Source organism: Pleurodeles waltl, chromosome 4_1 (genome assembly GCF_031143425.1).
Source record: "Pleurodeles waltl isolate 20211129_DDA chromosome 4_1, aPleWal1.hap1.20221129, whole genome shotgun sequence".
Taxonomy (NCBI): domain Eukaryota; kingdom Metazoa; phylum Chordata; class Amphibia; order Caudata; family Salamandridae; genus Pleurodeles; species Pleurodeles waltl.
The window spans coordinates 183,615,472-183,629,549 of record NC_090442.1 but is presented as its reverse complement, the minus strand read 5'-3'; the positions used below and the strand labels follow the sequence as shown (position 1 = coordinate 183,629,549).

At 41.0% G+C, this 14,078-nt stretch overlaps 1 protein-coding gene across 2 annotated transcripts in view; it reads right to left on the bottom strand.

Annotated features, from left to right (window-relative positions):
- Positions 1-772: 772 nt before the first annotated feature.
- LOC138287527 (protein mono-ADP-ribosyltransferase PARP12-like) overlaps positions 773-14,078 on the bottom strand; it is a 271,292-nt gene continuing 257,986 nt past the window's right edge. For both annotated transcript variants that reach the window (XM_069228001.1, XM_069227999.1), the window contains 2 exons: positions 10,734-10,882; positions 773-5,743 (listed from right to left, as the gene is read on the bottom strand). In XM_069228001.1, coding sequence (XP_069084102.1) covers positions 5,358-5,743; positions 10,734-10,882 — 535 coding nt within the window. In that variant the 3' untranslated portion in view covers positions 773-5,357. The remainder of the gene's footprint in view (positions 5,744-10,733; positions 10,883-14,078) is intronic.

Below are 14,078 nucleotides of genomic sequence, written 5' to 3'. Positions count from 1 at the left end.
TTAAACTTCAGTCAAGAATTTTAAAAATAAATGCTGTCTGACTGTCAGACTGCCTCCAACACCCGTTTTACTATCTAGTGTACAGTGGAGAGCCAAAAAGCCCAATCATCCATGACTGACAGACCTGCCAGGCTCATCCTTCCTCATACATATGACAGACATAGGTGCTTAAACATGCACACTGAATGCAGCGGAGATCTGGATTGCAGAAGATAGGATGGATCCTATCCTTATAACAGGTGAGACAAGTAGGCCAAAAACCTAATGGTAAAAAGCCTGACCTGCCACTATAACTTAACACACTGCAACCAGTGTCTGTCATGAGCAATCAGTTTGAGCTGACACTAGTCAATCTCCCTATAAAGGCACACATGGTGCACTGTTTTTGACCACAGAGCCTCACCAGGAGTTGAAATCCATAAATGAGCAGTCTTCATCATGCATGCATGATTGTTGTGTACGCTGAGGCCAAAAGGAAAGAGTCAGAATACCACAGACTTACAGAGACGGGGTGCATGTTTGAGAAGTAATACAGGGGTCATGCCAGCCGCAACACCAACTTCAGAGAAATACTACTGTGTTCATTTAAAAAAACATGTCCATAGGAAAAAATGCCTCTTGCTACACCTTTTACACTGCATCAGTTCTCTCTAAATGCTGTTTCTACTGCCCGTCAATCCTTGTTCCTCATGGTTGTTTTGATACTAACTGCTCTTAAACGTTCATTAATTAACAAAACACTATTTTAATAAATAAATGGAAAGGAGGTACATTTGAACTTGTTTCATTCCTTTATTTAAGAAATCATAAGAGCACTTCCATTAACATGTTACCCCAAAGCACTGAGTAACAATGTCATGTCCCAAAGATAATAGCAAGTCAAACCAGAAATTAATGTAATCAGTTCAACAGATTCTATTGTCCCCTTTAACAATGCAGACTCTGATCATATGGATTAATGAATATAGTGCACTTGTGCAGCCCCCGACAGTCCCTTCCCAGTGCTCTACCTATTACAATTAGGGATCACTCACACCCCAGCTGTGGTCTGCAGGTTTGCAATGGGCAGGAAAGTCGCAGACCAGACAGCGGCTGGTGGTCACATACATGGTTCTACTCAAAGACTCTAACAATGAGCGAGAGAAGCTGCTCCTCTATGATTCCTACCCGAAGTTCCCGGATAGGATCATTGAAGGTTTTATGAAACAGAGGCTAATACAGAGAGGAGTTTGGAATAATGAGTGAATCAGAAGTGAGACTGCAGCAGACTTGTGATGTAGGGTCTTGTACACGAGGAGCGACACAGAACTGGTGAATCTCTCCATCCTCCAAGTTATCCCTCACAATAGTGAAGAAGGTCACAAATGGGATGCAATGCAGAAACTGAAGTTTATATCTCCTATATGTAGTGTATTCACAATTCACACCTGTGCACTCGAGGGGCGTTATGTGATCGTTCTTGGTGCGCAGCCATCTCCTGGTTGGAACATGCACTTGTTATTTGGGTGCTAGACTAACGAGTGGAAGGTCAACTTGTGAAAGGCACAATGGTTATAAACTGTTATCAGTTCAATGGAACTGTTGCATACATAACGCTGTTCACAGTACCTGAGATCTCAGCTTTTGGTAAAGCCTGAGAGTATGACTATGTCTGTGGGTGCGCCTGGAACGCAGCTCGGTGGAGAGAGCACCACGGAACTAAAGGTAAGGGCAGATCTGCCTCTAAAAACACTCTTTTGTGAGTACATGGAAACCTGGACTGTAAAAGCTCTTGAATGCAGGCTCCAGTCTCTCTGATAGAGGGATATGTTCCCACTCCTAAGTAATCTTGGGATTACCTATAGATACTATTATTTTCATGAGACTACATCTCTTGCATGACAAGAGATCAATTTTGTTAATTTTACTTAGTAATCAACAGACAAGATGTTCTGCTTAAAAACACTCCATTAGCTGCACTGCCAATTTCATATCCAAAGTGACATATTTTATGCCACGTGCAACATCACTGAGTTAAGTCATGATAAATTGTTTTTCCATACCTATGAACTTACAGCACATTCAGGTCGAATCTTATGTGCATTAAGAAACACTGAGAGGTGCTTAGATGTTATTGGGGTTTTTTAAAAAAACTAGAAGCTTGCTACCACTCTCTAAGTGAAATTTGTGATCCAGGGAGTAAAGAAAACTGTACAGTACATCCCTATTTACAGAGCCCAGAGCACTTCTATCATTTTATTTTATTGCCATTTTGAAGTACATTTACTATGGATTTATGCATGCAGAAATTCCAGTTACATGTACATATTCTTAGATCCTGAACTTTGAATGACAGCTTGCCTCAGGAAAGAAACCTAGGGCCTGATTTACAAGCCCAGGTGGTGCAGGACGGCCCAGCAAGTGTTTTGCTGCCCGCCATGCGCCACTAGAAAAGGGCAGGAATATATCTACAAGATACGGCGCATTCCTGTCCTCTCCCCCGCACTGGCGCACAAATTGCTGCATAGCGCCCACGCAGGCACTATGGCACCATGGTGCAAGGATGCCTGCGTTGTGGGGATGATTGTTTCTCCACAAAGACAATCATGTGAGGCATTTTCCTCTTTCCCTGTGTGCTGCATAATGCAGCGCACATAGAAAGAGGAAAAAAACGTGGAGAAATAAAGATATTTCTCTCCGTTGCGTATCCCCTACGCCACTTCTGAGGTGACGTAAGAATCTGATGCATTCCCAGAGTTGTAAATCTAGCAATGCGTGAGATTCCTTAGCGTTCCATGGGCATTCCATGGGTGTTGCGTGAAAGGGCCCATATTTTCAAACCCATGAAAAGCCACGCAAAGTGGCTTTGCATGGCCTTGTAAATACGGGATGGCAAACTGCGCCACTGGAGCGTCACGAAAAATGATGCTCCAGTGGCGCAGTGTTGGCGCAAGGGTTTGTAAATATGCCCCCTAGTCGATACTTTGTTCAAAGTGGAACATCTATGTATTTATTTAGAAATTTTATTGCACTTGAAAGTACAAAAGACACAGAAAAGAGAAAGGATACTGACAGTCCCACCAAATGTGAGCTGTACAGTCCTTATGCAATATTCCTCCACCGTTACTCAGAGCAGGACACTGCGTAACAAAACTACTGTTTTTTCCATCAGAGGTTTAATAAATCAGAGGTCCTTTGGGCTTGCTCTCAGTTTGAAGTGAAACATTTTGGGGCTTGTGGGCTTCGATACCTCAGAATCTACAGCCAAGTTTCTATTGTTTGAGGTCACCTGGCTGGTAAGGTTCAAACTGCCCAATGAAAGGTTCTTGAGTGGCAGTCAGATTATATAGGTATCTGGCCTATAGCAGTAGTACTTGCGGATGGTGAAAAGGTCTGAATTTGATCTTTCATTCCTCGGAGCCTGCCGAGAACTTTAAAGGTTGTTTTTGTATGGTTGCATTTCCAAAGAGTCAGACAAAAGCTTGTAGTCTTTGCAATTCGTCTAAATGTTTTTTGGGACTTCTCTAAGGGCTACATTTCAGTAGTTGAACTCAAATGAGAGCTTAATGAGATCAAAATATGTGGCAAGAGTTGTTTCCACTCCGGTAAAGTTGGGACTGGATGGTATTTCAATAACACAAAAAGTTGTAACGCTTTACCTGAGAGTCAACAATACGAGAGCAGGAAAAAGGGAATGCCGCTCTTGGAATTTTCTTCATTTGAAATGGGAGTTTATCTAGAGTTTCTAGTTCTGTTTTTAAAAACGCTGTCCCTGGGCTACTAAGCTGAATTGTTAACTGACACAGGTCTCGAGAGTAAATGCAGGAGGAGTACTGTTTTTATTCAAGAGTGTACATGTACTAGAATATGAGGCACAGTGCCTGCAGCTGTGATTACCAGGAGACTATGGGCCATATGTACGAACACACTTTCCCATAGACACAAAATGGGTAAAACCCTTTGCTACATCTGGCCCTATGTGAGCTGATGCTCCATGTCAAAAGAGACATTTCTCATATTGTTCACAAACGTATTCCTTGTGTGTAATATATTTTACCCAAAAAGTGACAAGTCAGAGGTGGGATTAACCAATTGTACAGCATCTGTGCATTTACATTCAGTAAATGCTTGCATACATGCTAATTACCTGCATTTTTACACACTTAGTGGGAAATAACACAACACCAGAGTTTTTCAAGCCATTCCCGAATGTGAAAACTCATCAAAATAAAAAAATAAAGAGTCTTGAGTGACTTAGGGCCTGATTTAGAAATTGGTGGAGGGGTTACTCCGTTACAACGGTGACAGATATCCCGTGCGCCGAAATTTAAAGCCCATTATAGTCAGCAGGTTCGGACTGCCAAAGTGGTGAATGCTGTTTATTTAAAAAATAAATATTATTTGGGTTCATTAAAATCAAATTCCTGAAGTGCCATCTTTACGGATGTTACATATATATCTTTCAAACAAGCTTGCCCTTGCTAGCATTTCCTAAGGTATGAAAACCCCAGGTCTTCAAATGGTCCTCAGCACTCAACCATGTCACCCAAGCCATCTGGTTGTGCATGGGACCACACACCTCGCTTAGTACCTACCAATAGATTAGATTGGTTCTATTGAGCAGAAACTGACTACTTCCTTACATGTGTGAGCTACTAAGTCAGTTTGACATTTAAATACATTTCCAGACAGGAATCCGAAACTGCTGGAAACATATGAACATGTGTTACATTTGGTTGACCATGGTTTTTAATAATTATATGATAATCTCATATTCCAGCGTTCTTGCATAGCACACATTACCTTATCCAACAATATAATTGCTTAAAAACATCAAAACTACTCTTAACAAGTTTTAAAAGATATACAATCACTTTCATGAAGTAGTGATCATACATATATTTTATGTTAAGGCATGACTACTGTAAGGACTGGAGCCGATTTTTTTTAGGAAAAAACTGGCAACAGATTTTTTTTTATTCATTTTTGTGCTGTCTGTCCATCCTTGAATAGTAATTGGTGTCACTAGTAATGAAAAAAGTGGCCAATTTGTTTTTTTTATGTATATGGTGGGGTGGCTTTAATTGTTTATGACAAGAGGATATAATAACAAAAGGCCCTAACAGACGATGAATTCTAGGTACTATGTCTATATGAGTGGTAGAGTTTAGGAGGCGGAGAAATTGAATTAGTGATAAAGTTGAGTATTCTTCAATGCTGCTTATGAATTAAGCTTCTGAAAAAGTCTAATATTATTTCATTAGTCTATTATTAAAAACAGATTGAAAGTATCTGACATCCTTTAAGCAGGCAGAGTTTTTTTTTAACAAAGTACTGCTAAAATTATGTTGTCCCACAAGGGCAGATCTGCTTCTTCTTTAAAGGATGCGACATGATGTATCCTGGAGAGTCTGGTAGTTCTGTTGAGTCCTGTAGTTTTGTTGAGTCTGGTAGTTTTGTTGAGTCTGGAAGATTGGTGTAGTGTATTCTGGGTAGCTCTCATAATTCTTGCTGTATTCTATTATGTATTCCGGGTATATCTGATGTTTCTCGAAAATGACAAAAATAGATGGATCATGATCCTTGTTTACGCAGCTGTCATAGAAGGTGTCCTGTTTATAGGGCCTTGGAGGGGGGCGTGTGTAGTGGTCGTATCCCATTACAAAGTCGCCCACCAGCACGCGTGCCAGAAACATTGACTTGCTGCTCGAGGTGGAGTCACAATAATTATCGGAATAGGATGCATCTCTAGCAAAGTAACTCCCTAAAAAAGTGGAAAAAATAAAAGCATCAGCAACAATCATCATAATTCACCCCAATAAGAACACCCCTGAAAAAATACGAGAGTAATAAAGCAAGAAGTGGACTTCTCAATTGAAGCGTATTAATTAGGAGGCATTCATTACTTTTATCAGTATAAAGCAATGGTCCCAACCTTTTGACTTCTGTGGACCCCCACTTTATCATTACTGGAACCCGGATGCCCCCACTGAATCATTATTGGAATTTGGGGACCCCACTGAGTCATTACTGGAAGCCAAGGACCCAGGCCTAAATATATTGTTGATGATTTGAACCGCAAAACAATACATAAAACATACAGAAACAAGCATTCCATCAAACACATATACAAACGATAACACATTTTATTTAATTTTTAGCCCCCGTTTCAAATTCCTTGACATTTACAGTAAGTTTTAAAAATGTCAATTGTACATTTATCCACTTTATTTATACACACTTGGTTACCCGGTTAGCCGTCAGGGGTTCCCGGACCACAGGCTGGCAACCACTGGTGTAGAGTATAATCAGCTTTTACATGCGATCTTCTAAAAGTTCTTTGGCCAAAACGTTATACAACAAACTCACAATATTTTTATATCAAATTACAACTATAATCCCTTACGCAATTTGGCACACACGAAGTTTAGTACAGGTCAGAGAGTGCAGCGATATTTTTCTCAAATAGGAAGAACAGATGGCACTTCTGTTTGGCTTAGAGAACTGAATGTCAGATAGACACAAATAACACATGGAGAGAAAATAAATGATCATTTGCTTTCTGAATGAAGGCTCCTCCCTATGTGTAATGGAATAAACCTCAGATTCAGGGTTCTTCCGCGGTCAGTCCTACAGAAAAACACCAGGAAAACACAATACAGGGAGTTTGTCTAACAAGCTGTCTAACAAAGCAGCGCATGTGTACACAAGCCTGGAAGCTCTGGAAGATGAAGAAGAGAATACTGGGTCGGGCCTTTGCCTTTGAGGTAGGATCTGTTTTCACTTCCGGGTTCGTCTGAGTAGAAATGCATTCTTATTAGTAAAGCCAACCCTAACCACTGTACTAAGTTTTCGATCCTCAGTTTGCTCTTCCCAAGAACAAGTACTCTTAAAATATACAGCCTACCAGTGTGGACAACATATGGCTCCTACAGTAGTCCTATTTGTCTTATGTAACATTTCCTATACACTGATTTACACATGTATAATTATTTGTCTCTGATTAATGTGTGTGTGATGTAAAGTGATGTAAAGTGCTCTGACACCCTACAGTGGTATGCGTGGCATGAGAAGAGCTACAAAACAAACATGGGAGAGAGGTGCTATGGAGATGTGAAGGGCACTGTTGGAGAGTGGTAGTGAGGGAATCTGTGTAGGAAGTGGTCACTGGGGGGTGGGCGCCAACAAAGACTGTGGCACCAGATGCCACTAATGCTAAAGTGGGCCCTGCCCATGTTTTTGGGGGTTTACCCTTCCTCGGGTCCCTCTGCAATTGGTTCTCTTTTAGGCAGAGTTCTGGCCTCTTCCTCATCTTCTCTGCCTTCCTATAGTCCTGTGCTACTCAATATTTGACATTCCTCCATCTCCTTGATCTGTTTACGGAAGATTCTGATGTTTCTTCCAATTGTGGTTCTCTAGCTGTCTCCTCGTAGCTGCGGGCTAGTAACATGTGCTTCCTCCACCTGACTCCGATAAGCATCAATCTGAGCTTTGGGCCTTCAAGAAGTTGATAGTAATTATTATAGATTTAATCATAATTGTTATGTTTTCTCATATAGAAAACCAAACATCTAGTAAGTCCTTATGAACATCCTGTGATGTGCTGACCCATAACTGACACCAGAACCATGCCTGTCTCTTTCTCCTTCCCTTGCCTATTTTTTTCCCTGGGATAGTGGTATTGTCAAGCTTGTTTCTCTTCAGGCTGAAGATACGCTGCCTTGGGGAGATAGGCACATTACCATTGCTCCTGAGAAACCACAACTAGCATTGACTCATAAATTTCATGTTTGACGTACATTTGTTAAAAAGTCCTTTAAGCTAAGTGGGCTTTCTTAACATTAACTAGGAACACTAACAGATATTTAATGTGCCTTCATGATAGGTAAAGAGTAGCAATAATCACTTGCATTGGAGATGCTCCATGTGTCCATGATCCTGATGATGTGACTTTTTTGTACTCCACAAAACAGTGGTTGTTATATTTCTCTTTATGGTTTTTACTTACAATGGACCCGATTCTGCAAAACTCTGTTGGAAAAGCGTCTGACATCCTCAACAGACCTACACTACCACAAAGGAAAATGCAGAGGTTGTTGTCAACAAGGCGGATGCTCCTGTGTTGGCAGCTGAAAATGCTACTCCTACTGTCACAGCCTCCGTGGCACCGCAGAAGCTACAGTAGCTCCTGAACCGACAGCTTCCAAACATGGCAGTATAACAATACCAGCTCTGGTGCCCTGATCCAAGATGGCTATCCTCACAACAGATTGAATGAGAAGAGTCCCAATCCAACATGGCAGTTGTCACATCCTTTTTACTACATAATGATTCATAACCAGGTGTACAGATCTGAAGGCCTATAAAAGCAGCCAACTTCTATTTCCATCTTTTCTTTACAACAATAACCCCATCCACTGAGGTTCTCTGCTCTGTTTTGCCCGATATTGTGCATTTTTTCTCCCGTGTTCTTCTTTAGATTATTTTTGTCTTCAGGAATCCCACATTTTAGAATCTATGTGCTGACTCAACAACATCTTCTGACTTCTACTACTACTACTACTGATACTTGGTTTCCTGCCTAGCGGCCATGTATTCCAGAAATTTGGGGTTCTGAGAGCAGGGTGGAGACAGCAAATTTATCGTATCACAGCATTATGAGTTACAATCCGCGCAGGTCTTGGGACTCCAGACTCCTCATCCTTTTAGTTCATTCGTCATTCTGCCTCTGAGCATCCAGTCCAGCCCGTACAACAACTCAGTCATTCTATCTGCACTCATTTCAATTACAGGGTGGGAGTCTGTTGCAGAGGTCGTCCATGTATCATCAGTCTCTGTGTGTAGAATAGCCTTCTTGATAGGTAACAACACACCCACATAGAGGGAAGCTGCCCTAGATGTGTGTTGGGGTATCTGTGCTGAGGTAAATAACTGGGAATAATTGCACAAACTGTTTTGTCCTGGATTTTGCACATCATATTACCCATAGAGCACAGTTTTATGAGTACACGTTTATCCAGGTAGGACTTACTGGTAATTGCACTAGCAAAAATCAGGCATGCAATGCGTATCTTGTAATGGGAACAAAGTATAAAACATGGTATCAAAATAGTATCTGCCCAATGTTTTTAACTTGACCCAACACAGAATGATGTGTTAGAATTTATTAAGCATATTAGTCTTAGACCTTCGCCACCCCCTTTGTTACTTGCCAGGAGTTCTTTATCCTTCATATACTTCTGCTGGGCGCGGATAAAGATAGGGATGAGTGATTGCCACTTGTATGTGTGTGCAAGAGACTGAAGGTTCTCTAGAGACTTTGACTAGTTGTAGAAGAGTTACATTGACCTACTCTATCTGAAATTGATCCATTTAAGCATACGCTAGATATGTATAATGCCTGCCTGGTGTCAGAATAATATTTATTTGCACTTATCTAGATGTCTGGAGATTAAAGGAGTTCCTTTGGTCTTTTACAAAGTTAAAGTGGTTTTACTACTCTATGGTGTTCAATGGCAAAGGCTTGGGAATGAGGGTATATCATACATATAGCACTCAAGCACTGAAGACTAACAAGGTATTGTTTTAAAGTATTTGTTGGAATACAAGCTGAGCCACACAAGTGAGGCTACCTACCAGGCCGCACATAGATGGATAGATAGATGGATGGATGGATCTTGACGGGTGGCCTTGTTATTGTGGATGAAGGAGATACACAAACATAGCCCTTGTCATAGAAAATGGAGGCCTGCACAGACATGGTGTTGGGTGATCTGGAAATCTCACAATTTATGCTATGTTCCAGGAGTGTTGCAGAAAAAGAAAAAGAAATAAATGTAGACAGTGAAGTATGGAGGTACAACAGGAAAGGTTAGTCTAGTGAAGGGGGGAATATATGCTGTCCTCAGTATCAGTGTGAACAAGACAGACAACAATAAAGAATGGAGGGGTCAGGGTTGCAGGGAGGGTCATCCTGAGCATAGCTACAGGATCAGTAGGACGTTGTCCTGGGAAGCAGTCTATGAAGGAGAAGGAGATCAGGTATGATGTTCAACTGTGTAAAATGCAAGCAACTTACAGCTTTTAATAAATGTACGTACAGTCAGGGTGAAGGAGGTAGTTATGGGGCTGTGTCTTGTGCAGGGTGACTGCCTGTATGGGGGTAGAGGGTGGTATGGGGATGTTATTTCATTATCTCCTGCAACCATACCATTTTTACACTATCCCTGTTTGGTGCCACTACACCCAGCATAAACACTATAAGCATCTTCATAGGGCAAAGTAGCAGGATTTGTTCTAAGTTGTAAAGTAACACAAGAATGAAGAGCTCAGATTTCCCTAGAACAATATAACCAAAGAGATGGAAAGGTTTGTCCACATTCACATTAATCTATAAGGAGGTTGCACATGCCATTCTTATCTCCCACCAATTTTGCACAATGCAAAGGTCACACTCTCAAAACCTCTTGGTCCTCCACATAGTAAAATATGGAATAAATGTATATTTAATATAAATGCTGCTGTCAACCAATAGTAGCCTCCTCCACTGTGGGGGTATGGAAAGTAGGTTCACTTCCCTTTATTTTATTTAACTACTTACCAAAAACATACTCTTTGGGAGTAGAGGCTAACAATGGATTCAGTATGTGATGCATGAAAATATGTTCAACACGGGGATGTCAACATTGTGTAGGACAGTGCACCTAAAAATAGCTTAATTCTTCTTAGAGAAATGCCCTATTACAGATACATACCTTTTCCATACATTGTTCCATTAACTCCACAGATTCTCCAGTCGAAATTATTCTGGCAGATGGCACGAAAATGGGTCTTGTTTGTGCCATGGAACAATTTCTTCTCAATCACATCTTTTCTGTTCTGCCTCTTCATTGTCTCCTTCTGCCTGTGATGAGAGGCATGATTAAAATACAAAGGTTCAAGAAACCATGAGATATTTTAGTACCACCTGTCAACCCTTCAGTTGTGAATGGATGCGACTTAATGATCTTCCTGCAAAGTTACCACTGTCTAGTTCCCCTTGAGACATGAGTTTCTGCCTAGATGGGTCCAGCCATCAATGTCACTGGTGGATGTGACCTCTGTGCCATGCCTATTCAGCTTCACGTCGGCATGCCTTTTCCAATCGCCCTCCTACAACCAAGTGGACTCCCTTTTACTGCCTTTTCCTCTTTCCGGTCCTTAAACAGGCCTTGCATATCCGAGGTGACTCATCTCGCAAGACAGACACATCCTACCAAACAAAACAAATGTTGCAGTGTGATAATTGCCCATCAAAGGTCCTAGCCTATTGAAGGTGCTTTTAATTACAGCCTTTCTGGTGGCCAGTACAACACCTAGGCAACTTGGTACCTTGGGTTCTCTCCCTTAAAATATTAGGAGATACTTATGGCTTTAACTGGAGGAAGTTTAGGTAGAACACAGGGGGTTGTCAGGGGAAGAGACCCGTTTCTGAAACAATCATAAGAGAGGAGGGGCATGCCAGAGGACAACTAAGTTCGGTTTGCACATGATGGACGTCTCATGCCTTGCCTCATGTATGTAAGTACTGGGACGAAGAAGATGGACTTTTAGGAATGAGATTTACAATAAGTATTCAAAGCAAAATCCCCAGTGTGGGACTGATTAGTTTTCTCATTTTATTTGCTATGAGTGCTGAGGTTAACCAAATAAAAGACTTGCATTATTGCCGGATAATGCATGAATAGTCCAGCGTTAGTAACGAGCTGAGCCAAACTGGCCGTACGTCAACCCTGAACTAAGCATGGACAATGGTACCAAAGAGACCATTCTAGCATACATCTATTACCATGTGATGCCCTATCTGTGCAGTCAATGTCAATGCTTCTACTCTTCCAAGGCATTCATTATTACAGTCTTGGCCTCCAAACCTTCAGGAGCAATTTTCAGACCAACAACAATGGCAGCTGTCTGGCTAATAGTTATTTCAAGCAAATGATCTCAGATCATCCATAGAAACAAACACCTCTTACTCCTGACAGCAAACGAGATAAGAGGAATCAGTACTACCAGCTCTGTTTCTATGTTGACCAAATAAATCATCAGAACCACGACAACTGCTATCTACAGAACACTGTTAAATAATAGTGCTAGATCCTACACCACCAATGCAAAATTACTCATCACTGCAGGACCTGCAAAACGAATCAACAATCTGACATCTGCTGCAATAAAGCACCAGAGGAATGACATGAATACCCATCATTAGAATCGCCAGGACCTCAATCACCAGCATGAAAACCACAGTTGTGTATAACATCACCTTGTAATTTTTCAGTGGCCCACCAGCAAAACCACCTGTCACCATGTCAGGGAATATGCTGCATTCCGACCAGTTGTCCTATACACTAATCACTAAGCAAACACAGAATAAGTATATACGAGCTACTTCTGAAACTTTGCTGGTAGATTATTTTTACAAGATATTCCTAAGGAATATCGGGCCCTATATAAACACTGACTCCACTAAAAGAAAGACAGATGTCTAACAATATAGTTACAGAACCATAAAGATCTTCAGCAGTGAATACTCTGTCCTGGAATAAGAATGATTAGTTTCCGCCTTATGCTATGCAACTTTTTCTGCTACAAAATTCCTCATTTACTGACTACCTTTCACTAATGTTCACATGGATTCAGACCTCTTGAACCTCTGTATCTTAGGGGAGCTCAATACTTGCACTAACTTTGAAGCATTGGGATTCCAACAACAAGTGACAGGGCTATATTTTAGATGCTGTCTTTTCTTTGAAAGGACTTGTCCCAGTCATAGGAGACAAGGCCATTCCCTGGACTGACTGCATGTAATCAACTTTAACCTTAACCTCCACAGGAAAGCACCACTCCTCAGTACATTCTACTGTAAGTATGTCCTTGGAATAAACCTGAACGAAACAGTAAGTAGAATTAAGTGCTACCCAACCTATGGACCTTGCATTGCCATTAAAACAATTCTAGATATGACTGACAAATGTTTTGATGCAGTGCTACCCACAAAAATAACACATCATTGACCTCGTCATCAAAAGGCTAGATAGTTCAATGTAGAAGTAAAACTACAAAAACAACAACTAAAGCCACTGTAAGAAAATGGAGGAAAACGTGCAACCATAATGATAAAATCTGGTTCCCAGCGCAGTAAAGAATACACATGCCATCCATCAATAAAGTAAAAACATCCATTCTACTCTTAACTGTAAACCTTGCTACATCCCACATCAACATCCCAACAAACAATATGCAACTTCAGTCTGCTAACAATAAATAAAGCAATGTTATAAACATAGCAGGACCTCCTGCAGATGCAAGCCCCCCCCACACATTTATGTATGTATGTATTATTATTATATATATATGTATATATATATGCATTCTTCAATAGAGCTTCTGCTGCCATAATAGCCAAATCAATTATCAACTTGTCTCCAGTAATCAGATGTTTCCATATTAAGCCTTACATTAGGCCCAATCTAAAGAAGCAAAGACTCAAGCAAGTCAAACCTGGCAAGTTACAGACCAATATGCAATGGGATGTTCTTCGGTAAACTCACTGAGAAAGCAGCATTCTTCTAGACCTCCAACTTTACTGAACAAAACACACTCCACACTCTGACAGCTGGACAGCATTCAGACGAGGAAGGAGTTTGGGAATTATCATTAATCTCCACCTGGGATGACCTTAAGAACACAATTGATTTAACTGGAGTTGCAGCACTACTCCTTGAATTTTCATCAACATTTACTGACTGCTAGTAAAAAAGGCTAAAAGACACAGGAATTCCGGGCACGGTTCTCAGCTGAATACAGTCATATCTTGCTGACACAACCCAAACAGCCACAATCCCACCATTCTACTTATCATTCAGCTCTCAGGCAGGTGTCCCACACTGCTCAACAATCATCCCTCTCCTCTTTAAGAGCTCCGAAGTCAGTAAACCATGGATTTATGGTTTGCAGACTCCCACTCTAATGCCAAGTACATAAAGCGACTGGAGAACCTTATGATGCATCTTCCCTTGAGTAAGCCATTCACACAAGATTCTGGCGGTGATAGCCTTAGA